The 26,952-nt window shown below is 38.1% G+C and overlaps 2 protein-coding genes across 2 annotated transcripts in view; one reads left to right on the forward strand and one right to left on the reverse strand.

The window, feature by feature from the left end:
- Positions 1-26,952, forward strand: part of nid2a (nidogen 2a (osteonidogen)) — a 78,258-nt gene that overhangs the window by 12,218 nt on the left and 39,088 nt on the right. The window contains 5 exon segments of the mRNA XM_055059567.1: positions 18,763-18,841; positions 18,844-18,867; positions 18,870-19,153; positions 20,143-20,328; positions 20,491-20,607. Of these exon segments, the coding sequence (XP_054915542.1) occupies positions 18,763-18,841; positions 18,844-18,867; positions 18,870-19,153; positions 20,143-20,328; positions 20,491-20,607 (690 nt within the window).
- On the reverse strand, positions 710-15,182 carry ptger2a (prostaglandin E receptor 2a (subtype EP2)). The gene is made up of 3 exons (XM_055059568.1): positions 15,059-15,182; positions 12,294-13,267; positions 710-4,025 (listed from the first exon to the last, which is right to left on the reverse strand). Exons 2-3 carry the CDS (start codon positions 13,179-13,181, stop codon positions 3,747-3,749), a joined length of 1,167 nt encoding a protein of 388 aa, XP_054915543.1. The 5' UTR covers positions 13,182-13,267; positions 15,059-15,182; the 3' UTR covers positions 710-3,746.

Below are 26,952 nucleotides of genomic sequence, written 5' to 3' on the forward strand. Positions count from 1 at the left end.
TAACAATTATGCAATTACTGATTATGCAATAATAAAATGATACTATGTGTTTAATACAGCCCCTTTAAATGTACATTTATAATCCTATTATAATCCAATTGTGCTAAAATGATTATCAGTTTATTTAAGTGATTGTGAGGATGTCTGTCATTTATAATGTTCCATTCTGCAGGCTACCTATTGTTGTTTTATAGTGGCAGTAAGATGAGTCATTGAATTCTCACAGAAAGTCTCAGTTGCATAATAATGGACAGGTTGTAAAGATTCAGCTTTCACTAGTGCCCTCAAGGTGAACTCAAATTATTAAAATAGGAACATCTCCACTACTGCTTTGTTGCTTTGTTTACTTGTACGGTTTTTCTTTTCTTTGGGAATAGTTTTCATAACAACACAAAAGCCCGTCTGCAGTTTCTGATGCCAAGAGACTTTCTGCTTATTACAGCCAGACAGGCGGCTGCAATAAACGACAGAAGGTCTTTAAACAAAGGGGTTTAAGAGACCGGCATATCGCTGACATTTATTGTCTGAAACCCTGGAGTAAAACTTGTTAAACTGAGCTGTGGCAAAAGATGAGATCATATAGGAAAAGCTGAATATGGATAAAAGTTTCACGAGAAACATGCTAATAAAATTCATGCTTCCTCCCCTTTCAAAATAAAATACAAACAAACAATTTAGTGAATTTTTTAAAGGAAGTTTATTGTGTTGTTTTCTGTTTGTGTTTGAGTAAAGGTGCTTAAATAGAAACCGACGCCACACTTTTCAGATTTTCATTTTCCTTCTTCTCTTATGCACTGTAAAAAATCGCTGCCACAAGGTTTCCTTCATGAAGCAAAAAAACAGCAAATGGTTGTTTAATTTTTATTCAAAGATGGAACTGTCTTAAAAAAAAGAATTCAAACACAATCAGGAAACATTTCTCAAAGTTAAAGACTGGAAAATGAAACACAGTCCAGCATTTCCTTCCCATCTGGAACTCATCTTCAAACTCCGTTAAATCTTGTTTTTCTACATTTTTGGGGGGACTTTCCACTAATTCAGCGCTTATTGGGATGCTAATTAAAACTTAATTGTAAGGTTAAACATTATTAGGTTGAAGTTAAGAGACCAATATTGTTGAGAGTCTATTACAGAAGCAAGAAAACATGGATAAATGTGTGTGTTTCCTCTTGTGCATTGCGGGTTACCAAGCAGGTTAGACAGAATATTTTCTAGATGAGATGTTTATTTACACAAGCCATAAAACTCATCCGAACATGCTTGTGTGCTCAGTGCATTAATTTTTCATTTTACAGTACTTGGAGAGTACAGACAACCAGCATTATGGTTTGACACGTTTCATTCACATTACAATTGCTCACATATGTCCACACACACACAAGTTAAATGGATATTTGCAAGCTTAAATAAACACACACACTCACAAAATCACTGACGTTTATAGCAAAAGCCCTCCATATTGCTGACAGGAAGCAGTAAGTTTTGACGGTAAATACTGAACATTTAAAAAAATAGAGCAACAGAAACAATAACAAACTATTTATACAGATACAACAAGCTCACGTTTCAGCACTAGGCCAATTTCCCTGAAGCTCACAGAATCTGCTTTCATACATTGTTAAGAACTGTCTGCATGTAATTGAAATTTAAATCGTCCTGCTTTAAGAAACATCAGGAACTCAAGCTCATGTTGATGACAGATTTATGCCAGAAACGCCCGCAAAAAATGTGTTGCTGAGTATTTTTTTTGCCAAACCGCGGGATCCTATTTAAACTTTCAAAGAAGAGACGCATTGATTATAAGTAAAAGTCTTTTAGACGTTAACTGTGAGACTCTGCAATATGAAATATTTTACCACATAAAAACACAAAGCAAACATAAAGAGTATTCCCTTTAATTCATCTTATGTAATTATGAATATCCACCATGTCTTTACAGCCAGACATTTGCAGTCAATGCCAGGAAAAAAATGTCATGGCTTTGAAAGAAAACTGACATTTTTATGATTTTTCTCCACTTGGTAGATTAATTTTACTGTCAGTTTGAGGATTTCAAGGTTTCTTCTTTTTAAAAAAAACAAAACAAATAGAAAGGTCTTTATTTCCTTTTCAAGAGGACTTTACAAAAACCATTTCAAGATGTTCCTTTAAATTCCTAAAGCGTTAGAATGACACTTTCGTATTTATCGTAAATTAAAGCAAGATGTGGATGAAAATTATGAAAGTCAGTAATGCACGAAGAAGATGTCTGGTGGAAAGACAGATTTTTAGCTTGACAATCGGCGAAAAACTCAAAAATGTCATCATTTTGCAAGACACAGAGAGAGAATAGTAGATACTTCGTAATTTTGAGCTTTGTGGGGAACAAATAAGCTGTTGTTTCAATTATCAGTAAATAAATAAATCTGTTTTACAGAGACAACATATAAATAAGCGACTGATAGGTGATGTATTTAAATTAGAGGGCATATTTTGTCATTTGTCAGGATGTTTATTTAAATAAAAGAATAAAGGTGAGGTAGGTTGAGATACAATCAATGTATGCTGCAGATGAGACGCTCCACACAACCCCTCACCAAAAAAGAAATGATATTTCTTCCAGCATAATGCTGAAGTTATTTGCAGCAACTTAACAAAAGCGCAACACAGTTAAACAAATATTTGAGGACAAAATTGTCTAACTGTGGCTCAACAAGGCATTTTACAGTGTTTCTCATTCAGTCACGCACAAAAATACCAGTAGAGCTGCCAGGCAAGATGGTGGCCAATCTGGAGAAACTTGCTCCAAGACACTTCAGGATGAGGAAAGTACGACTTCCACGTCCCTGCCATCACCTGAGCCACAGCAGCCCCAACACTGTTTCAAACACAGAATTTCTTTTCAAGTCAAACCATAATGGAAACCCACAAAAAAACAGTTTTGGTAAATATATTTATGCTTCATAATAAACATGTGAGTAAAAACAAAATAACTGCAAGAGAATACGGTTTAGAAATGTTCACTCATTCCCTGAGTGAAAGTTGGGACCCAAAAAAGCCTCTGAGCTTTTCTAGCATTTGACTTTTCCAACTGGCATGTGAAAAACTATTTGTGAGTTTTTTTCTGTTGTCATTGCTCAAATCTCACCCTACGTCCTCAGATGAATGCGTATTTTCTGGGGATTTTATGTGGGAGACCAACATAAACCAGCCGGTGAAGATAATGGAAGATGGTGCATTTTGGTGCCAACATTTGCTGCAAGTGTGTGGAAGAAGATGCTTTTTGTGGGGATTTGTTGCCTCAGCAGAGGAAGGAATGAAGCTTTACTTTCTGTTTGTCAAAGACTCTATAACTTGTGTAATTTGAGAGCAACGCCTGCTGTGATTGGTCATATTTATCTTTGCATTTATTTCACTTCAGTGTCTTCAGTTTAGTTTGACCCATGAAAGACAAAGCTGCAACATCTGAGTGTCTGCTGAGCAAATTGGCTTTTACTGGTAAATTGATTCACTGACAGTAAATAGAAGAAGCAACCTTACAAGACAGTTTCAGAAAAGTCTTTGTGGATTCAACAGTAATACGCTGAAAACCACAGAGTGGGAGTGGTCTTTAATTGGCCAATGTTATTACGGCCATAATGAAATGGAAACACCCAGGAGAATGATTGCAGCCCATCAAACTTCTCCAGCGTGTGTGCCATGTAGGCAGGCAGGATTGTACTCGTCCAATAAATAGAAACGTGGAGTCACAAGCAACAATGCTGTGATCAAACGGTTTCCTCCGTGGGAGGACAAGTGGTCCACATGGTTGGACGAGCCAGTTCCACAGGCGCGTGGCAGTTGCCAATTGACTCGTTCACAGAGCCTCTGAATTTCCCCAGCCGGGTCTTGCAGACAGACAAACAGAAGAAGTGCAACACGCTGGGGGAGAGCAGGATGAAGACCCACGGATCGATGATGGAGTTGATGGAGAGGAACCGGAGGGCCAGCAGGTCTTGTTCATGGGACTCATCATCGGACACGGCGGAGTTGTAGAACACTCGGATCTGTGAGATTATTGGAGAAGTTTGTGTTAAATCAGCCTTATGACCATAATGACTCATTTCCCTCAAATACTATTTCTATGAAAACATTTTTGTACTGAGAAAATGGATACTCCTTGTTTCTGTTCGTAGTACTGATTTCGTTGTGACTGAAAACCACAGTTCACTACGTGACAGTATGTTGGAGTAAAATGAACATTGTTCTTTTATTCTATGAATTACTGACAAAATGTCTCCAGAAAAATAACGACCTCAAATAATGCAAATCCAACTAGTTCATAGTTATTTAAAAACAACAATGCTAATGTTTTAACTCAGGAAGAGCTTAGGAATCAGGATTTGGTGGAAAAACCAGGAGGTTTTCAGTGGGGTTCAGTGCAGTGGTCTCTATATTTTTTGTGTTTTAGCCAGATTTAATGTGACAAAATGTAAAGCGAATAGTTTTCAATTCTTTGTTTATTATTTACAAATAAAATCCCCCAAAAAGTTGAATTTGTATTCATTGTTTGTAAAATAATTTAATGCTAATTTTCTGAAATCAGTTTTTTATTGCACAATAAATAAAGTCTACTTTGGCAATCACTGGTGGTTTTAGTTCCACTTTTCTCTTGGTGGTTTGAAAACGTGGTGATCAACATGTCCCATTAGTAATTTAAGGAATCAAAACTGCTTTTGGCTTGAAAAAGTCCTGAAAAGTGTTTTTACTACTGCAGCCACCTTGTATTATTGCAGAAACTGAGAGCAATATTTTCTGCAAATGTGCAGGAAGGTAAAGAGTTGGATTCTTATCAGTGGTCACTCTTTTCAGCTTTCTTGTCAACAAAATAGTCATATAAAAAACGTCTTTGTCATTCGTTGTTGAAATGACATAAACAAAAACCTTCTGATTTTATCTCTGTAAAGCAGACAGTAAGGTGGCGACAGGATGTTTACAGAGCACACAGTAGGTCCTCAGTTCAAGAAGATATTAAAGTTTGTTTCCAGCCAATGACTAACAGATAGCTCTCATTTGTGTGTTTTGTGGCTTTATAAGAGCCGGATGTTTAAAGCAAATTGACATTCCTCTGCTGACATCCACCAACTCGGTTTACACACAAGATACTCCTTTAATGAAATAATTAGATGCTATAAAACAAAGATTGCAAACTTTTCTTTACTGGTATTTTTCACATTATCTTTGGTTTAGCAGACAACAAACTTCACTTTCAGAGGATTAGTGGAGAAGTGCTTGGTGAAAGATTTGTGCTTCTTAAATTTAAAAGATGATTACTTAGATCAAATTTTGTACAATATTTTTGCAAATATAACACTAAATGTGACTTTTTATTACTCGATGTATCGATCTCAGACTATAACTTCACACCAGGAAAGGCTGAGGCAGCAGTTACCTTGTTAAACCCAATGTTTTTGGCTAATTTAGAGAAAAATTTGCAGCAAAAAATGTGGAAATTTGTTGATTTTGTGTGAATCTTGTGAAAAACTAGAATTTATGGATGTAATTTGGAGTCTAGAAGCGGGTAACACGTGTCAAACAGGCCTCCAGTTTGACTCGTGTACTGTGGACTCAAGTTTATGCTTTCAAAACGAAGACATCTAATCTATAAATCTCCAATCTCAACTTCTCGCCGACTGATTGAGCTGACATGTGGTTAAAGTAAATGCTGATAAAATTCAAACAGAAAACGTTGCAAAATCCACAGATGTAAAATGAATTTGATTGTAATTCTACCATTTATGTATTTAATTGCATTTTAATGTTCTCCTTCAAAACTAAAATTAAACAGATTTTTTCCCCCCTCATTAACTTCAATATGTTGGTTTTCCTTTTGCATTCCTGTTCTCCATGATTGAGAATAGTAGGACTTATCTGACCTTTTTAAAAGGAACCATTTGATTGGTGTTCCTGGTGTGAAGATTGAGCTGCAGGTTTCTCTGCTTTTCCCCCGTTGGGTCGAATAAATCAGCAGCTTGAACAGCCCAAATGAGAACCAGTAAATTCCGTGGAGCCATGTCCCCAAGGTTGGGAACCAGCTTTCAATACAATCCATGGAAGCTGTGACTAGTTCACAGGTTTAGAAAATGCCACTACCGTCCATCTCAGGGGGGTCAGAAAGGAACAATATAGTTATAAAAGCAGCTTTATGGACTGAGTATATTTCTCTATTATTTTCTCCTTTTCCTCTGTTTACTGTTATTTTCTCTGTCCTGCTTGTATCTTTAGCTTTTCACTGCATTTTTAATCTATGATGCACAGACATACAGCTAATAGCTTGGCTGTTTGCTGCTGTTAAACTGCTGCATTTTCCTCAGCTTAACATGCCTATTAAGTCTTGCACAGCGGCACATCAGCAGCTGTTAATGTGGAGCGTATAAAAGGGTTCCACTGCTTTGATAGTTTACAAGCCCCTGTAATACTGTGTAAATTTCAGAAACTGTTATGAAAACAAGAACGTCCATATGCTTTTGTTTTGCCTGAGTTCAGATCAGTTTTCATTGCCACATGGTATCATTTCTCTGATTACTGTCAGTCCTCGACATGTGTGAGAAACAAAAACAGTTTTTTATCCAGGCTGAGCCATGAAATGTGCTTCACACTGCGAGACTATTTTCCTCTGCTCTTTGAGCACCAACAGGAAGCGTAATAAAGACTTTAATGTGAAGAGGCTGATCACAGAACACCATCTTCAGTTTGAGCTCTAGCTGAAGAACTGGTCCTGATGAAGCCATACTAATTCATTCTCCACCTCTCCAGGAGCGAGTCTCTTTCTTCCTCTGTCTGGAGTGCTGCTGTTTGGCATTTTCAATCATTAATGCAATCAAATATGACCACAGGCTCTTCACATTTACACGTGCCATCATTCTGCAGCTTCATATTGGAAGAGAAATGCAATATAATCCAGGAGTCTAGCCAGTGTGTAGACTGTGGTGTCACTTTCTTAAGCCCCCATGAGTATTTATGTAAGACTCCTAGTAAATTATTCATCTGCTGTAGTAGGTTTAAATGTGCACCCATGGGCAGCTATGAAACACTCATCATGACTGAAGTCTGTCAGCTTTAAAGCTTGAAAAATGCAGAACTATTCTTTGTATTCAGAAAGTGTGTGAAACCCGATCTCTAGAATAATTTTCCAATAAGTCTCCTCCTTGAACCTGTTCACATTTTGTCAATCTTTCAACAAAAATTTCAACTTATCTTACAGGGAATTTATTTAGGCAACACAGTATTAGGATTGCATCATGAAAACAGGTTAAATTAACCCAAAACAAAATTTTTTTGAGCTTCAGATTTGGGAATCAAGAGCAGTGAAAGTCCATCCAGCTGACCAGGCCTGGACAAAAGTAATGGAGAATGTCCTTTGGACAGATGAGACAAAACTGGAGCTTTATGTGCACAGATGCAAAAACAAAGCAAATCAAGAAAAGAACACTGTCCCTACTGTGAAACATGAGAAGGCGTGGTTATATCCTGGGGCTGATTTACGTCTTGAATCTGTGCAGGGCACAATAAAACCCCAGACTGTCAAGGCATTCACTGCAGGCTATGGCTCTTCCAACAGGATAATGACCCAAAGCACAGCGAAAAATACCCAAAAATGGCTAAGAGCAAAGCATTGGACTGTTCTGAACCCGCCTTTTGGTGAAGGTTTCCTACATCCTGCTGTTTGGAAACCAATGTAAACATGTTAATGGAACAGTTTTGTGAACATATGATCAGATTTATAGGGATGACTTGAAACTATCATTCCATGACGAGACATTATAATAACCAGACATGAAGGCTCTCCATAGTATAAACTTGTAATCATCAGTGTGTAAATAGTGAAACACGATGGGAATGTCTGCTGTTTGCGCTTTACTGAACCTTGTCACTTGAAGCTTTTTGTTTATTTTTCCTCTCTTTTCTGGGCCCACTTGTGACCTCAGTTTCTTATTATTAAACTCAGGTTATCTAAAGCTTCACAAAATGTATAGAATCTCTCAGCTGAAGTCGGTTTAGTTTTATTAAGGTCTACTTTTTTCCGAGCTTGCTGTCCAAATCTGTGTTTGGATCCTGTTAGAAAGGTCAGAGGTTAATCAGACCAACTGAGACTCACTCTCTGTTGCAACATATTTCTATTGGACCCTTATAGGAGTTTATCTGAAGCCGCTCTGCAACCCGATCAGCTATCATTGGCCAGATTATCTCCTCTAGCTAACCTGGCCAAGCCTTGCCCCCTGTGGTCCTGTCTCTTGGTCTTTTCTTTCTCTGGACCAGTCTTTGCAGGTCATGACCTCTGCAGACTGGAAAGCATCTGGAGCTGCAGCTGCCAAAATCCCCAGTTGTCCAGATATTTATCTTTGCAAGAAATCCTTACATATGTTCATCCTGAACTGCAGACAATCTGTTATAATACACGATTGTAGACTCTGTCCTGCTACAATCTATACCTCTCTGGGTATAGAGAGGTATAGATCTCGTCTCTATACCCAGATCATCTGTTTTATTTTGCCTCCTGATGAGAAGGCAATGAAAGCTGATCCCTGTGTCCTCTATTTGCCTACATGGGTGTTACCCTTGTGAGCTGAAGGGCAATTTAAAGCAGCACTAATACTGGCACCATCTTTTTAATGCTTGTTGAACAGATTCATCCAAGACGCCTTCATTCCTGCCTGTACGCATCAGATTATACACCAAAGTCTTTCTCTGGACTCATTTATAGATTTATATTTGTATTTACTAATATTTACACCTTGGATGGAGTAGTTTGTCAGCAAATAAGCAATTTCCCATTGGGGATCAATAATCTATTCTTGAGCATGTTTTCTATTGCTTGTGATAAACTTTAAAGAGGACTTCGAAGGGCTTTTCACTTTTTGGATCATTTATAAAAATATATTTGGAAAAAAGAACACATAATTTTCCTTCCACTTTGTATTTATGTGCCACTTTGTGGTGATATAATGAAAAGTCAATAAAATGTATTGTAGTTTGACGTACAATGAATCAGTTTGAAGACTTTTCCACAGTTAGTGAAATGTTTTTTGCTTGATCAAATAAATTTAACAGTTTTTTACTAAAGAGTCTTTGAGAACACAGCTTGAGCAGTTGGTTCAGCCATCCTGTGGTCCGTCTGTGGAATATTAACGCTACTTAAAAAACCAAGTTCGAAGCAGAATTTAGCGTTGGCTGCAGAGACGATGGTTTCCAGCAAAAGCTGAGACAACAATGCAGAAGATGGCACTTTGGTCCATTACAGCTGTCCCCACTTAAGTGCATAGCGTCTAACGCTGCATGGAAAACCTTATCGATTTTGCATCTCATGTCAGAAGTGTCGCTTAAAAACCAATGTGGTTCCATACAGATTACTCAGGAGTCGCATTGAGACAGAGTAATGGCTGGCTGGGTGATGAGTCATTTATGGGTACTCATTGATTGCAGCACCCACAATCCTCTCTGTCTGTGCCAAAACCATTAGAGGTAGTCTAGAGAAAGCGCAGAGTCAGCTCTGGCATCTGCTAATCATAAGCTTGCTTCAGATATTCATTATATCTGTTTAATCAAACTGGCTGTTGGTGTTCAGGACAGCTCAGACGTTTACATACATTCATTATCGCCATGAATGTTGGCGCTTTCAGAGAAGCAGTTAAACAGCTGTTTACTGGTCAACAAACAAAAGATTGTTTGAGGATTTTCAGCTGTTTTAGGGTCATTTTGATGTGGTGAATCCAAGAATCACACTGGTTTTGCTCAATCGGCTCAACTTTCTGAACTAAGATACATGTTAGTTTGGGATGCAGTCATGATGGTTGATGATTATTGGATTCTGAAGAGAAGAGAGATATCTCTGCTGATGAGGCGGCCGAAGAAACTGAGTTTTGCTCAATGAAGACGGAATATTCAATTCACATGTACTTTTTGCTCAACTTACAGAAATCCAAGTTTGTGTCATGTAATTAATACAGTGTTATTAAAACTGTTTTTTTCTCCAAAAGCCTTCTTTGGATGAGAAATATTAAATGATTAAATGTAATCAATTTAGTCAAATAATTGCATTTCTGTAAATCAAATTAGAACAAAAACCATTTTACTGACTGAATAAAATGGATGTCATTTTGGGTTCAGTGGTGCTAAATAGTCCTAATTCAGTTGAAAAAACATAGATAACTTCCAAATTATAATTTATTTTGTTAGTCAGTTTAATACAAGAACAGGCTGTGCTTGTTTAAAATCTGATCTCTATTAACTGTCAGGCATAACGGTGGCACTGTTCTGTTTTGAGTTTGCTGAAACATCTGCTGGTGGCTTGAGATCAAGAATGAAGATTACTTCAATTTTCTTCAACTTCAACATGAAGTTGAAGATTGGACAACTTCCAACAAGGTTTCACAAATAAACCCGACCTCATTCTTTAGAAAAAAATGTTTGATTTGGCTTAAAAGATATAACCTACCAAAAATAAATGGACTCATCGTTTTTGCCAATGAAAGTCACAATTAAATACTGTAAAGCTTCTAAAACGTGCTGAGGGCTATTTTAACAAACATTGAAGAGCCTGTATGCTTAATTCAGGTGATTTATCATTATTTTCTGATATTCTTATATTTAAAAACCACCAAAAATGTCTCCTAATGCCACCAAAATATGGAATATTTATAATTAAACTCCCAAAAAATGACATCCAGGCCCATGATGAAAGCATGCAAACTTCTTATTGCTGCCACACAGCAGTAAAAAGCTAATCCTCTGCTGAGAAAAATTATATCAGATAGATTAAAGCTCCATCATAACATTTCTGTCAGCTAGCCAAACTAAACAAACCTGGTTCCTTTTACATCGACGCAGTGTTGACCCGGTGTTATTTAGCAGAGCCCTCGCAGGTTGTTATCAGACACATCACAGATGTGACATTAGTGACATTTATGATTCCAATTTCAAAGCCAGATACCCTTATCGTGTCATTACAGTTCCCATCCAAACAGCTTCCTGATGATATTACTGATCACATCCTGACTCCCCTGAACTTCAATTGTAATCAGCCGCTGGATCTGCAGCCTGCTGGGAGCAAAGACAGTTCTCCTTTAGAACAAAGTTTGCTTTGTGTTTCTTGCACCTACATGTTTTATTTAGGCATTAAATGTAGAAATCTCATGTGACATGAATGTATTTTGTTATGGGAGCCAGATGTATCAATCTAGAATTTGAACTTGTGGCATCAGCACCATCGCTGTTCCTTTGTTTCTGGCCAATATTAAATAGAAGTGCAGTACAGCAGATTACATTGACAACACTCTTCAGAATGAAGCGATAAACTGTCTGCTTCTGTCAAGATCTTGACTGACACAACACCAAACAACAGAGCAAGTCTTTTTAGTCTTTCACTTTGTAGCCGATATTGATCAGATCAGATATACGAGAGAAGACGTACAGTAGTAAATGTCAAAGTTTGTTTGCTTATCTCAGAATGAGAAAATGAAAATAGTTCTGTCTACTTTAGAGTATGTGACCTTTTCTGACATTTTCACTTAACCTTTGACATCTAATGAACCAGAATATCTCATAATAAGAAGATATTAATTTGGGGGATAATCCTAGATTATAACACAATGATTCTAAGGTTTGCTTTTTCATGTCATTCAGCGTTTCTATATTTAACGTTCATGAGCTACACAATTTATTCTCAATTTGCATCAAAAGGTCAAGATTGTACTCAATCTTAGTTTACAAATGTTGCATAAAGGCTAGTTATCAGTCTTTAGAAAGCTAAAAATCCAATATATTCTCATTTTAAAGCATGCACCATTCCTTAGGTTACATTGACAACACTCTTCAGTGTAGACATTGTTACTGAGAGAAGAATATTCAAGGCTAGCCTACTTCTCTATCCATCGGGAGTTTAAAAATGAAGTTAGCGGAAGCACAAAACGTGTCTGAAGCTATATAACAGGAAAGCAGTTTCTTGAGATGCATATCAGGCTCTCAGTGGAGAAATAAACTTTATCAGGTCATTTTATACTTGTGAACTTTTTTGCACTTTTGCAACTTACTTTTTCGAGTTCCAAGCTCCCAGAAGCTTTGTTGAAGTACTATGATTTAGTAGTTTATTGTAAAATGATGCTTAATTATCATTGGGTGGATGACACAAATCACCTATATTGACACCACAATTATCTTCTGAGCCCAAAACAAAGCATTTTTATAATACCTTGAGAAAACTACACATCAACATTTACTGCTAGGATGGATGTTTGAAGTGATAATTTCAAGATGTGTGTTGTCTGCTGTCATCTTACCACCATGGGCAATGTGCAAATGATGAAGATGATAGTCATGAAGACCAGTGGGATCAGGTGCTCCACCTCATGAGCCACGAACACCCTGCGCTCGCTGCTGGATCTCATGTTCTTCATCACCGAGCCTTGCCTGTTGCGACGTCGGTACATCTGGAACAGCTGGTATCCCACGAAACTGTTGCAGGCCACAATCGACAGGACCAACACCAGCATAATTGTGGCATATAAGTTAGCATAGACCCTGTGCTCTATGTCGCCTGGGTTCATGTCAATGAAGCACCATGTGCCAGGGCAGTATTGCACATATGCACCAAATTCCACAAAGGGAAGCAAACAGAATAGGAAACATACAAGAAACATAACAGAGATTATGACATAAGCCCATTTCTTGGTGACAACCCGGTTATACAGGTAGGGGTGTCCTATTGCAAAGCATTTGTCCATTGCTGTAATGAAGAGGAGCGATATGGTGGCCAGGCTGAAGAAGGTCATGCTGCTGCCAAAGTACTTACACACACTGCCTGTGCAGCTGTTAGGGGAGACGTTAGTGGAGACGTTTATAGTATTGTTACACTTAGGATCCATCCCAACCAAGGTCTTGTTCAGTGCATAGGCAATCTGAACTAGGGGGCTGGTCAGGCAGGTTCCAGCCAGGTCTGTGAACACCAGAGAATTGATGAAGATGTAAAACAATCCTCTGTGCCGCCTGTCATCGACCTTTGAGTCCCTTCGCCGACGGATTTCCAGGATCACCAAGGCAGCAACGTTCCCAAAGACTCCTAAGCCAAACATGATGCCGCTGATCATTGGGGAATTATTATGCTCTATATCTTCTTTATAGTGGCACTTGGTATACTGGTACTTGGGTTCTGAAGTAGGATTATCCATTCTTCTTTCCTTTAATGCTTTTTTCTGCTTCTCCAATTTCAGCAGAAGCTTAAAAGTGGATCTTTAAGTATTTGTCTGGAGCCATCCTGTTAAGACAAAGAGAAAAATAGTTTAGAGATTGAGCGCAGCAACAATTCATTAGCTGATCCAGCAGGTAGTTAATATTCTGTCATGTCTTCTTAAAAATCTTGTACTAATGTACCAAAACATTGTATATCATGAATTACGGAGAAAAGTAGTCATAAAATCAAAACTATACATTGTATTACAAAAAAACTAAGACTGGTCTGAAATCATCAGTTATCAAAGCAACAAAATATCCAATTTATGGTACAAACATGTTGATATAAAAGGTCCTCTGGCAGATGCTTTCATTTTTCTCCTGATATGTTCAACACATGTTTCTTTTTCTTTTGGCATAGAAAACAAACCTAAAACATGTCTTGAAAAATATCCAGTAATCAAATATTAGTCACAATTATTTTGAATGAGAATTTATGAAATTCTGGCCACTTGGAAGAACAATGTGCAGACCGATAGGCTGGCTCAAGATTTCTTACAGTTTATTTGAAGTTTGATTAAAATGAGTTCAGTTCAGTAAAACCAATCAGGTTATCAGCACAGGTCCTGTTACATTTTATTTCCTCGTAAAGAAATCTGCAACTTTTAAAATATAAAGTATTTCTTTCAAAAAATCTTTATGACTACGGATACACTTGTTTTGACTAAATTAATAAAAGACGTTTTTAGAACACAGACAAATATTTGTTCTTGAATTAAACCTGCCATGACTTTACATAAAAGAGGAGATGTATTTAACCCTAACATGGAATAAAACCAAAACAAAAATCATTGTAACCTCATTATTATTATGCTGGGAAAATTATTCTCAAAATTACACTTATATATGTAACCCAGTTTGAGTTCCTTCAGGCTGCAGAACCGTTTTACGGATATCAGATCCTCTGATTCTGCTCGGATGTCAGATGACTTTGCTCCAGGATTGTAAAACCTGCTTATCTTCTGCCATCAAACAAAGAACCTGAAAGTCTCATCCGTAAAGATTGTTTACTTTTCTCCCTGAGACTCAACAACCCAGACTTTACAACAAGTGCTGCTCCAGTGGTAGAGTTGCGAAACCAGGAGTTGTTCCTCTTGTGATTTGACTTATGATTCAGCTGACAAGCTGAACTGTAAACTGTCATCCCATTTCCTGAGAAATGGACTATTACACTAAGCTCAGATATTCAAGCGTCTAGTTTCTGAAACAATTGTTGCTCGAACATTAGACTTGTAAATTCCTGCAGCTGCTGCTGCCATGCTCGAATTACATCGCTTCACGGAGGGATTCAAACTCAGTCAAGCTTTCCAGATTTTATAGCAACAAACTTCACGGGAATTTTCTCAGAAATGCATATTTTATTTTCATGCTAAAACAAGAAACGATCAAATCAAAATTTTCACACCACTGAAAAAAATCTACTCTTTTTCTTCCACTTCACATAAAAAAATGGGATTTAAATAACAAATTAGGTTTGTGAGCTTTTCTCCCAAGCTCCTAGCATGATCATGTGGCCCTGCAACCACACATCTGACTCACTTTCTTTTTTCCTGCTGAAGAAAGTGGACATCAGATGTCACTGAATCAATAAAGAGAAAGATTTTCCTCCAACTTTTAGAGCTGCATCTCCAACAGATGTGTCAAATCTACAAATGACAACTGAGTTGATTTCATTTTCCCACATTGTGCCAAAGCGGGTTATAAAGGCGCTCTAACGTTTTTATTTACATCACGGAAATATTTACATCCGAAAAAACCCCGGCGCGTGTCCCTGACTGTCATACCCGCGTGGGCAGCCGGATGATAAACTTCTCACCTGTGAATCCCCGCAGCGCGTTTCCAACGTCCTCCGCTTAAAACGAACCAAGTTATCCTGCTGTGGTTCGATTCCTCTGGGACTGCGCTGCTCGTAGGGGAGCCGCTGCAGGGCAGAGGCGCGACGCGATGTGATGAAGCGGACATGAATTGACTGGGGCTCCGAGAGCGGGCGGTGACGTCACGGCGAAGCCACGCCCACAGCCGCTGTGCAAGTTTGAGCTGGTTAGCTGGCCGCCACGCCTTTGCATTCTGGGAAGTACCTCCATAATATTCAGCTTTCGGTGCGCAGATCTGTTTGAATGGAGCTTTCAAAGGATTAAAAACGAACAAATATAAATACATAAATGAAGTTTTTTCTTCCCCAAGCTTTCCCAATCGTTTTACCTGTTAAAATAATAATAAAATAATAGTACAAACTCCCCAGATCTTATTCTTCTTTTATGACAAGAAGTGAGAAAATAAGTGAGGAAATATAAATTGTTTCTTTTCAGATTTTTTTTTTACTGACTACATCAAATTATTTCTCAAAATGTTCATGGAAAATTTAAATTTTATCCAGCTGTAAATGATAATTTTCATAGAGAACAAGCAAAAACAATTAGAGTTACTCTTCTTTAAATTATGAGATGTTCAGGTTACATCGACCTGAACATTTTTTCAAATTGGCACCACAAATTAATTAGATATTATTGTTCAATACTTTGTACCAAACTAGAAATGATTTAAGCTCAATAAAACTTTAAAACTGTAAAACTGTGGTTGCAGAACTTAAAGAAAGACACTTTTAATTAAATTTACTGATACATTCGGCAAATAAGATCTCAAAGAGAACATTCGTTTCTTATTGTTGTTTTTTGACATAATGTCCCAGTTTGAAACAAGTTTTTACCCTCGTTTTCTCTTAAAGTGAGTTATTTACGCTGCAACCCGTTTAAGCATCTGCAGATGCAGTTCTTTAAATAAACAGCTAAGATTGTACATGCTGCGGCTGAATGTGCCATATCTCCAAAAACCTTCTGCAGAAACTGCTTCCTCTTTGCGATGCGATATTCTGAGAACATGCAGTTTTCAGTATGTGAGAGTCTGCATGCGCCGAACCTCCTGGGTCAAAATGTGGAGCGTGAAAGATGAGCGTTTGATTCCTAAAAGTGTCCCTCGGGTTTCCTCCTACAACATTTTAGATTTGAGCATCTCATTTCCCATCTGGATTAATATAACTTTCTCTTCTTTATGACATGTCCCTCATGACGCAGAGATACAATCAGTGGCTTGGCCCATTCCCGGACGGCCACAACAAAGTAAAGAACTAATCAAAAAATGACTAAAAATGGTCGTTTTTTTTTTGGAAATTATTTATTTTTATTTTTCAGGGTTTGGTTCTGCTGAGTTCCTTTTTGACAACAGACAGCCAACATGCACAAACATCTGCTTAGTATTAGTGAAAACATATTAAGTGCTCCATAATGCATTGTAATGTCGCATCGTTTTACCTTTAATCAAGAGCAGAAAAAATGCCTGTCTGGTCTTGAAATGGGAAGTGATGTATGCTGAAAGCCTTTAAATGGCAAAAGTGCTTTCATTCAGGCCCATTAATGAATCCCTAATGGTTCTGCTGTAATTTTGTCTCATCATCCCTGGTCTCTCTTCAGCTCTCTTTTTGCCCACTTTCACTTATTTAGAATATTCAGTACTTTGTAAAAGTTTCCACAATTTTTCATTCTTTCACCTCAAATATGATAAATTTTGATGGGATTTTATACAATAGGTCAACACAAAAAAGGAAATAATTGAGACGTGGAAGATATTACAAGGTTTTCTCAGCTTTTCATAATTAAAAAAGAGATTTTGCAGATTATCTGAGAAACACTGTCCTTTATGGTGGCAGCATCATGCAAAAAATGGTTCTGTAAAAGTATAAAGTTTAGATTTTCAAGTTGCACAAAAAGTAAATGGATCATTTTCATTTCACTTTTCAATCGAAATCATAATAAAATTTGAAGAAGTGTGAATATATTTAGAAAGCATTCTAAGTTTGTTAGAATTGTTATAAAGTAAGAGTTACATAACTAATCGGTCAGGTTCAGATCGCAAAAATATAAAAGGAAAATCCTGATCTTTCAACTTGTTTATCCACATTGCTGTTTCCTTTTTCCTTTGTTCCACTTTCGCTTCCCTTCACCTCTTTCACCTCAGTGACATGGGACCATATTTCACTTCCTTTACCTTCACTTTCCCTCCATTTTTGCTTCTCTGCAGTTTTTATTTTTTCCCTTCTTGTTGCGTTTTTCCCGGCTCTCCCTGCCTCGGTTGCTGTGTCACATTAAGGGCCTTGTTTTTCCCACTCCCTCAGTTTACCGGACCCATTTCAGTCCCTGCTGATTCTGAATTATTGATGGGTTCGTTGAATTTTATTGAATATCAAATGTCTCCACTGAGACATGGGCAGCCAGCTTTCAGTAATCACACGTTGTTGTAGGATGACTAATGTAGTATCAGAATAATTCACAGTTTTAAACCACCTTTGTATAATCCAGTGCGTTAGCTTTTATGTGAAGATTAATTGAGCGTACTGTATATTTAACTCAACCACAAGGAAAATGAATCTAAGCTTGCCTTTGGCGCCACCTGCAGGTTTATTTGAGTAATCACGCCATGAACTCACTGAAATTACACATTTGGGTTATTAGTTAAATCTGAGCCTCTTTGTTCTGATAGAAGACACTCAGATGTGTCTCATATTGACATTTTATTTCGTTTACACATTATTGCATTGCTATTTCATTTTAAAATCTGAGAAGCATTCTCTACATTTGTCTTTATTGAAAAGCAAACATATTTTTTGTAAACTTCATAATCATCTTGCACTATTTTTTGTTGACATATCACATGAGATCGTAACATTTAAATAATGATTCTCATTTGCTTTTTAGTATTTACCTTCTTTTTGGTTGTTTTATTTTTTCCAGAGACATTGTGTGTGTTTTCTGTTTTATTAAACTTCAGTCCTTTTTCTTTTTTTTTATCAACCTTATGTTTCAGACAGCGCTTTCTTCTTGAAACACTTTAGAAAATATGACCTAAATTTAACACGTGTTCACAATATATTGTTTAAATTTGCCAAGATTTGCTACAGAAACAATTCAGGATTTTACACTAACTTTACAAACAGTATTTTTTGCTCTGTTTCTACCTGAGATGTAAAATGAATTCTCACTAAAAGTTACATTCAAAGTCAATTAAAAGTGCATTTTTGGGTAAATAGTGACACTTTTAATGCAAAGTAGCTGCATTAAAAATCCGTTAAAAGTTATAATTTACTGAATGACACTTCACAAGAATATATCATGTTTATTCACACTCTTTTAAATAAAATGTTGCCAAATGGGGTAAAGTTTGTGATTGTCACGTGACAAAATGTGGAAAAGTTTAAGTGAGGCTGCAGTACACTAATGCAGACACTAGATGGCATAGATGAGTCAGGTTGATGTCGCTGACTTGATTAAACTGAATAAATAAAAGACAAATTAAAGTTTGTGATTTCTTTAATTCATTAGGAATATCTCAATATAATTTTTTTTAAAGTTTATAGTTTTTGAGTGAACCGGCTAGTGTACCAGAAGTCTTCATGAGTACTGAGAAACAGATACTGTTACATCTGGATTAAAAATGCTCCATTTGTCTTTTTCTCTTAATTCGAGCCAGATGTTACCTCCGGCACCGGGACGCAGCGTGTCACTCAGCCCGCCTGTGACCAATCAGTGCGCGGCTAAGCTCCTCCCTCCCGCCCTGCAGGACCTGCTGGGTCCCGGCGGGTTCTCCTTCTTTCCGCTGCTCCGCTCTCCGAGTCCGGCTGTTTGAGCTCCCAGAGCTGCTCGGCCTGCCCATGGACAGAGGAGCGATGCTGACCGCGGCTCTGCTGTGCTGCTGGAGCTGCACCGTGTGTGTGGTCACAGCCATCCGGAGGACGGATCTGTTCCCTTTCGGGGATCTGAACGGAGATTTAATTCTACCAGAGGGCGACGATGAGACATCCAGAGCGCTGACCCTCCCGAGACCCTTTTACTTTTTTGATTCCCCTTTTTCCCAGCTCTATGTGAGTCACTTTTTATCTAGTTTTTCCTCCATTTTTAGCTTGTAATTGCTTAATTTGTTCCAATGCATTTGCAAATTTGCTCCAGGAAATACTTCCTGCAGTAAAAAGATGTAAAAAAAAAAAAAATAGAAAAGAAAAGAAAGAAAATTTACTGTTTAGCTATAACTGTTTATAGATTTTTTTAACATTAGAATATTATTCATATATTTCAACAATCAGAAACGAAGCAAGTGACGCTCTTATTATTATTATTTCTTTTGTCATTTGCTGATCTATCTTACTTTCTTTCTTGTAAGTTTCAAAAAATTTTTCTGTATGAATAAATTATTTCTAGTCATAATAATAATAAAAAAGGTTATAAATTTATTTTTAAATGTGCTAGTAAAAATCTGAAAAAATGAATGAATGACAACACGCTGTTGCCACCATCATCTATTTAACCAAGTATACATTTTCTCAATTTTTACAAGAATATAATCTTTATAAATTTAGCTGTTCTGCAAGGTTTGGTTTGAAAACATTAGTGAACAAACATCAGTTTAAACTTCAGCAAGTCATCTGAAGGCTTCTGTACTGTCATCTTCCAATTTAAACTGACATTTACATTGGAAACATCAAGTAATTAAACAGATGTACCTCATAAAATGAGTACTACCAGAGATGTTTTTAGTAAAAGTTTGTCAGTGTGGGCGGTAATCATTTTATGATTATATCTGTTCACATTTTGTGCTTCTTTGCATAACACTTCACAGGAATTATTGGCCTGCCATCAAGGATAATATCAGACTGAAAGTCATTTAAATGTGGTTTGCTGGTTTCCTAAACATAATCAGGTACAGGCAGGGTATCCTTGGGGCTGTTCCAGTGGTTTAGGGAGGTAATGACGAGGTTCATTATGTGGTTCCCGGGGGTTTCAGTGGCTTATACGGGATGTGGGTTAATTTGGAGTCATTTTTTAACACCAAAGCTTGATTTGTGTCTTGGTTTAGGTGGCCACCAATGGAATTGTCTCGGCTCAGGACCTGCCAATGGAAAAGCAGTATGTTGATGATGGTCTACCTACAGACTTCCCTGTTGTGGCTCCATTCCTGGCCGACATTGACACAAGTGGAGGACGAGGAAACATTTACTACCGCGTTACTGAAACACCTAGCGTACTTAACAGATTCGCTCAGGTATGTCGGATTTAAAGTTGACTGGTTTTCAAACTTCAAATAAACCATTTGGCTTCTTCCCCTTTTGGTTCATCCTCCATTAGTGCATTCCATTGTCCTCCCCTTGTTCATTTGTCATTCTCTCCCCTCTTCATTCGTTGGTTCATTCATCTCATCCTCCAGGAGGTTCACCGGGGCTTCCCAGATGCGAAATTCACTCCCACACATGCCGTGGTGGCAACGTGGGAAAACGTCGCTGCGTATGAAGAACAAGCTCGAGCCACTGGTGCTACTAACAAGGTAAGGCAGACAAAGGTACAACACTCACAATCTTTGTCCAAATTCAATCCCCTACTAGTGGGCCTTGGTGTTCTGGAGACACACAGTCCCAAATTCCTGTAAATCGAGTTTTGCTGGTACTAATCCTGAGGTGGGAGGTACATAACCCCCACCTTTCCCCTCCTAATCTGCCTCTTAACCTTTTTAAAGGGTCAGAGGCCATCTTTAAGTGTCATCAAAGAGTCCCCCGCCCTACCAACCCATTACTCCTTCCTCCAGTTCCCACACTAACCTTACCCATTCAAGCATAGACCAACTCTCCCCTCTCAGTACGTTACCTCGTCTTCATAAAGTTTGTAGAAATATTGTTTCGTATAGTTTTGGGTTTTGAGAGGAATGTAGAGAGGAAATAAGTTGCTGAAACTCTGAAACTGGGTCAGGAGTTTAGCTGTAGGCGACAACTTGAGTCACGTTTGTTTACCTTGCAACTTCCAATGAATGCATCAGCAGTCATCACTAAAGTCTTTCAATACTTCAGCAAATGCTAAAAACAACGAATAGTAAGTGCACATGCGTCTGATGTCCGTACGATTGAAAAGAGTCAACAAAAAAACAACCAGGATCTCCCTGCAGGAGCTGTTTGACAGATGTGCCCAGCTCCAGCTGTTGCTCCCATGATGAATGGTGCAATAAGTGGTTCATAGCTAAACTAGCTGCATGTTGTGCACCTGTTTCATTCCTTTCCACAAGATATAAGCTGAAGGAAGTTGAGCAGATTTACAGTATTTCACAATTCATGCCTTGAAAATTCACGCTGTCATGTCAAAACAGCAACCTGTAATGTATTTTGTTGGGATTATGTAAATGACATGGCTGTCCACATGCAAGATCCCGCCCCAGCTTCCTGCTGTAGGGCAAAAACCTATGAAAACCGTTGGTTTTAGCTGTTAGCCTATCTAACCTACCAACAGAACACGCTAAATATCAAATATACAGCATGACATATAAAAGACAAAGGGACACAGTGCTTTGCTACTAATTTTCAACAATAAAGTCCAGGTGTATCACATTATACAGGTCAGGTTAATAGCTAGGGAGACGGAAGTAGTTATGCTAGCTTGACATGTAGCTGTGTGGAATCTGGTGTTTTGCTTCAGTAAAAAAATAAATAAGTAATACAACCCACTCGCCATCTCTGACAGCATAGCAGGTATTTAAATTAGCTCTGATCAGACGATCACTTATCAATAACATTCAACAAGTCTATAGTAACTCTGGAGGAGTTGCAGAGATCCACAGCTGGGAATCTTTCATCCTTCCTTTCCATCACAAAAAACTCTAATTCAATGAAAAGCATACAGTTTCAACACTTTCCAAGTCACTATATGCTTGTGAAAAATATAGGCCCTTCATTTTGTCACAGTTTCAGGCCCATTAGAAAAGCTTTTCTTGAACTGCATCAGAAACTTTGCTTTGGTTAAACCCTGGGAAAGACGCCAAGTAAAGCCAGGCAGACTGAGGTGATCGATTGAATAAACATTGCTTTGTAGTTCCTGGTGTGCAGCTTGTGGGATGGTGGGATGAAGGGAGTGGCAGATTCAAGGAAACCCCCAAGGAATCTTTCTGTGACCATCCAACCCTCTCAGCAGTGGTTGCTCTTTGTCTTCGCTTTCCTTGTATATTTTCTTTTAGATTTATTTCTATCTTGCTGTCCGATCAAAAGCCAAATATTGAAACAATTATCAAGCACTTTAGGACTTTGCTCAGTACCTCGAGCTCGGTTTGACTGCAATGATGCCAATGTTTTAAATCAGGTCAAGTCTCCTGGTCTGGGGTCCGAAATGCCTCTTCTGGAGTTTGTAGTTTAAAGGGTCCATCCTTTTGGAACAGATTGGTGTCTCTGCTTCACCGTGACTCCTTCAGGATTGATAGCATCTTTCTTTGAAGAGATTAGCCAGAGGTGCAGGGTGGGCTGGAAGGGGGCTGGAGTGGTATGTGTGTGTGTGAACTGATTAACCTGAGGTGTGTGTTTCTTAGGGTTGTGTATAAGAAGTCATGGGGAGGCATTTTGGGGGAAGGGCCAGACTCAGGGGTGTTGTGGAGTTGGAAACAAGAAGTGCTTAAGGAAACAAATATCAGACATGAAGACCAATAAAACAAAAGAGCCACCATTCACATCATTCATGCTTAAAAAGATAGATTTTTGACTTATATCCCTTCTAAAAATGCTCCTAGCGTAAATCAATTTGAATACAAAGACATTGGTAAATTAGGTTTTATACTTTGGTAATCATTTATGCAGAAAAGCTTTCAGTTTTTACTTTATTTTGGATTTTTTTGCGATAGCATCACAAGTATTGATGGACAGGGCAAAATTGGTTCACAATAAATCACAATTCAAACAATGAGACAAACTTAAAGTAAAACACGTGTCAACGGATCAATATCTGTGATTTCTTCCACCACTTTAACCATCATAGCTGCAGTGTATCTAGTCTTTCTGCAATGAACTTAGCTTCACTTTTACGTATTATTAAATCATATTGATATTCATCACTCCATCGGTTTCATAAAAACCAACCAGTCTACCCCAAAATAATCTAGCAGATGCATTATTTACCTTTCCAGGGAATGTCCTTTGTCATTTGAGCAAAATCAGGAAATTTTTGTGAATTAAAAAATAAAAAAGAAGTTTGAATAGAACTGCTAAAACTACTAAATAATAGGTCAATAATAAATTTAAGGTCTGTATTCATTTTTGTCGCACTACATCTAGAATAAAACAAAGACAGCATTCCAGAAAATAAACAATGTACCAACAGGGACTATTATGTTTTCTGTTATTGGTAAAAATCCTGAAGGAAAATCTCCCGCCATGCCCAATAAATTAAGGTTTTGGAGTGATCTAGTCAAAGTAAAGACATAGCTGACTGAGATGGTGAGAAAAACTCTTAAAAATAGAAGGAATTCAGCAAAGAATGGTTGAAAATTCTTCCGTATCAATTGGAAATTAGTATTCCTTCTTCAGAGGGTTTTAAGCCGATCATTTCATACAGAATGTCCGTTTAGTTTTCCAGTCTCTCTCAGCTTGGTTTTCTCTTTTGCACCATAGGAAGTGTTTCAGGAATATGATTTGTTGTTTCTGAGGCCCACCAGCTGTGACGACCGGGGGTTCTTCTTGGATTATGTTCAGTCAGCCTCAAAGCGTGTTCTGACCACTCTTCAACTTTGACTCCAGTTTATTCTGACCACATGCAGTGGGACTCTTTGAGATTCTCAGTTTTTCAAGTGGCGAGGATGACAAACACGACATTAAATCTGGAAACCAGTCAGAAAAAATATGTTTTTTCTCTCAACAAACCTTAGAAGGACCAAAGAATATGATCTGGAAATGTTCTTCAATCAAATCCAAAGGTTTATAAACTCAAACACAAAAGTTTACGAGCCATGAGTGGAACATTGAGTGGACAGTTCCTGACCAGAAAGCTGTGCGGTGGAGTGTGGTAATGTGTGTGCCTGTGTTGCCAGTTCCCACGCTGCAGCCACGCTGGTGATACTGGCAACCGGACCACAGCTGCTGTCTGTGTCTCTGCCTGTTTGCAGCTGCTTTGTGGTTAACGGACTGAAACACCAGCAACCAAAAACACACATGTAGAACATGGATCCTGACCTCTTTTCCACATTATGCTCCAGGCTAACCACACCACACATAGCTCTGACTTCAATTTGTGCAAAACTACAACGCCGAAATGCAACGCTTCTATGTAATTACTCAAATGGGTTTCTTTGGAGGTATTTTCAGCAGTTAGCATGCTACCTTTACTAAATGATGCATGGTTTTTAAAAGAGTTAATACTGCTGCGGTTATGGATGCAAGTAATTTGGGATGATTCTCTGCCAGTTTTGCATAACTGGAGACTTCAGTTTTTTCCATTCTGCTCTCACACAGATTTTCAAGTCTTGCCTTTGACTTTGACTGGACCATTCTAACATACAACCTGTCATTCCAGTTTTCTGTCACCCTAAAAGGTGTTATCACAAGGTATTCATAAAGTTAGTTTAGCCAAATAAAGTTTTAAAGAAAGCCTTGTATATCAACTTTGATTAACACAGAGGACTTGGGTTGTTTAATTTAAAGACTGTGACGGTTTGCGGTTTGTTACATGTAATGTGAAACATGTGAAACACATGTTGCAGAACAGAACACACTTCATGAAACTATGTGATTCAAATCGAATGCAGACATTGTAATTATTTACCAGGACGTCCGGACAGCTATCAGGCAGACAATGCAACCCACATAACATAAATCATCTGTAATCTCCCTGAAAAGAAAAGCAGCAGCAGAAGGTTGGCAGTAATTGATGTCTGTGTTTGTCTTTGGTCAGCACCTCTAGTGTCAGCACCCTATTTTAAAAAAAGAAAAAGGTGTAAGGGAATGCCTGCAGGAAGGTTGAGTGTTGAGCTACAATTTCTGAAAGCCTTTCATCTCTGTTGGCTGTAATTTGTTTTCTTCCAGCTGTTAGTCTGTAAAGAACACCAAGAGGTCTTTGCCAAGGCAGAGAAACAGCACAAGCATTTGGCAAATAACCAAAGAGATAGAGGCGGGACTGGGAGGAAAACATAACAAAACGGATCTTTCCCAATATCTTATAGTAGGTGGAGATAAGGGAAGATTATAGCATAGCATAGTCATTTGAGGTTGTAACAATATTAACACAATGATTAGTAATACAGAGAAGACAGTCCAAGTATATTCAACATTTACTATTGTATCCTCCCATTGTCTATCCCATGGTAAAGACAAGTCAATACCTGCTTAAAGGTTATATTCAAAATCTGACAGACCTCGTGGGAACATATCTGTTCTAATTTATTGAATGTGATTATGTGTGATCATGTGCAGGGAGAGAAAAACTCAGAGGTATTTGGGTTTTCTTCATCATATGCAAACTCTAGCTGCTGTTTCCCCTTTGTGTTCAGTTCGTCGTTCCCTAAACCTAGCAGATTGACACCATTTCCTTCCAGTTCGTCCACAACGCAAACGCTTTAACCAAACCTTTAGGGTCCAGAAAGTGGATCTCATAGTGCCAGTTTTCTGCTGTCCTGCTCCACATGAGACAAATGGATAGTGGTGGAAATGTACTTTTGTTCGTTTCCAGTTTGTTGTCGTGATGTGAGAGCTGAGTGGAGGATGAACAAGTATTTGTTTCAACATTCATGGATTTAAACTTTGTGTAACTATGAAGGATGTTGGAAATGGGATTGGTCTCGTGTCATAGGAAAAAATGGATATTTACTTGCCTCAAAAAGACTGATGTTATCCTTAAGTATGCTTTGAATGCCCTCTGGGCGTCTTCTAGTGGAGTCGTTTTGACCATGTTCCATAAGGAAAAGGTCTTGGGCCAAACCCAAGGCAAACAGCAATAAAGCCAACCCAGGAAGAGGCTTATCTTTACATTCAAACTGTTTAGTGCTGGAGGTATTTGGTTCTTCATTATGGTCAAGTATCCAAACTTCAATATCCGTTTCCCCCAAGCCTTCCCTGCTTGTTGTTCTCCAACTTCAGCAAATCTACACTGTGAAAGTATTAGGTCGCAATAGAACTTAATGGATAACCCATACCTCTTTTTTTTTTTTTTACAAACCTTTCTTTCTATACTCGTGTACAGTCATCTTGGAGCATTAAATTATCCGAAATATGTTGGCATTCCTTTCATTGGAACCAAATACAGCCAATACTTTTAGGCTGTACATTATAGTATACTTCCTTTTTCTCTGATTTGCCTACCTATTAAATCTTTTCCTCTGACCTTTGAAAGGTTCTCCCTCCAAAGCCCCTTAATATAAGAGGAAAACACACAAATATGCAACCCAAGTACATTTTTGTACCCATTTCTTCTTTGCCTTGAATACTTAAATTTAATTGCAGTATTTAAACAAAAAAACAGTCGAAAAGATTCCTGCTCCTTGCTAATTAGAAAGAGTCTGGATAGTACAAAGTCCTCCCCCTCCTACAAACAACAAGACAGGTTTAAGATGTTGATGTAAACAATTAGGAGCAGGCCCATATACGTTCACATGAGTTGACTACAAGCAAAGGGACATCTGTGTTTGTTTGCGCCCTGTGGCTCTTTGTCTAATGAGATCAAGTTTCCAAGCTGTAACATCACCCTGAAGGACGGTCGAACTCAGAGAGAGACAGCTGGGGAGCTCAACATCTGGGCCGGGGGTGGTCAGCACCAGTGGTGTTGTATATACATTGGTTTCTGTGTGTCTGTGTCGATGTGCATACAGGTAACCGGGAGCAGTTCCAAAGAAAAACAGTGTAGGATTGCTCAAAGTGTTTCCCTCATTCATAAAATC

This window comes from Poeciliopsis prolifica, unplaced genomic scaffold (genome assembly GCF_027474105.1).
Source record: "Poeciliopsis prolifica strain line A6 unplaced genomic scaffold, Auburn_PproV2 SCAFFOLD055, whole genome shotgun sequence".
Classification (NCBI taxonomy): Eukaryota; Metazoa; Chordata; class Actinopteri; order Cyprinodontiformes; family Poeciliidae; genus Poeciliopsis; species Poeciliopsis prolifica.

Excerpts from the sequence above, each read along its gene's own strand:
- ptger2a (XM_055059568.1), bottom strand. The coding sequence starts at position 13,181 with ATGGATAATCCTACTTCAGAACCCAAGTACCAGTATACCAAGTGCCAC. Across the intron at positions 4,026-12,293 it reads TTTGCACATTGCCCATGGTG|ATCCGAGTGTTCTACAACTC; the intron begins GTAAGATGACAG and ends ATAATCTCACAG.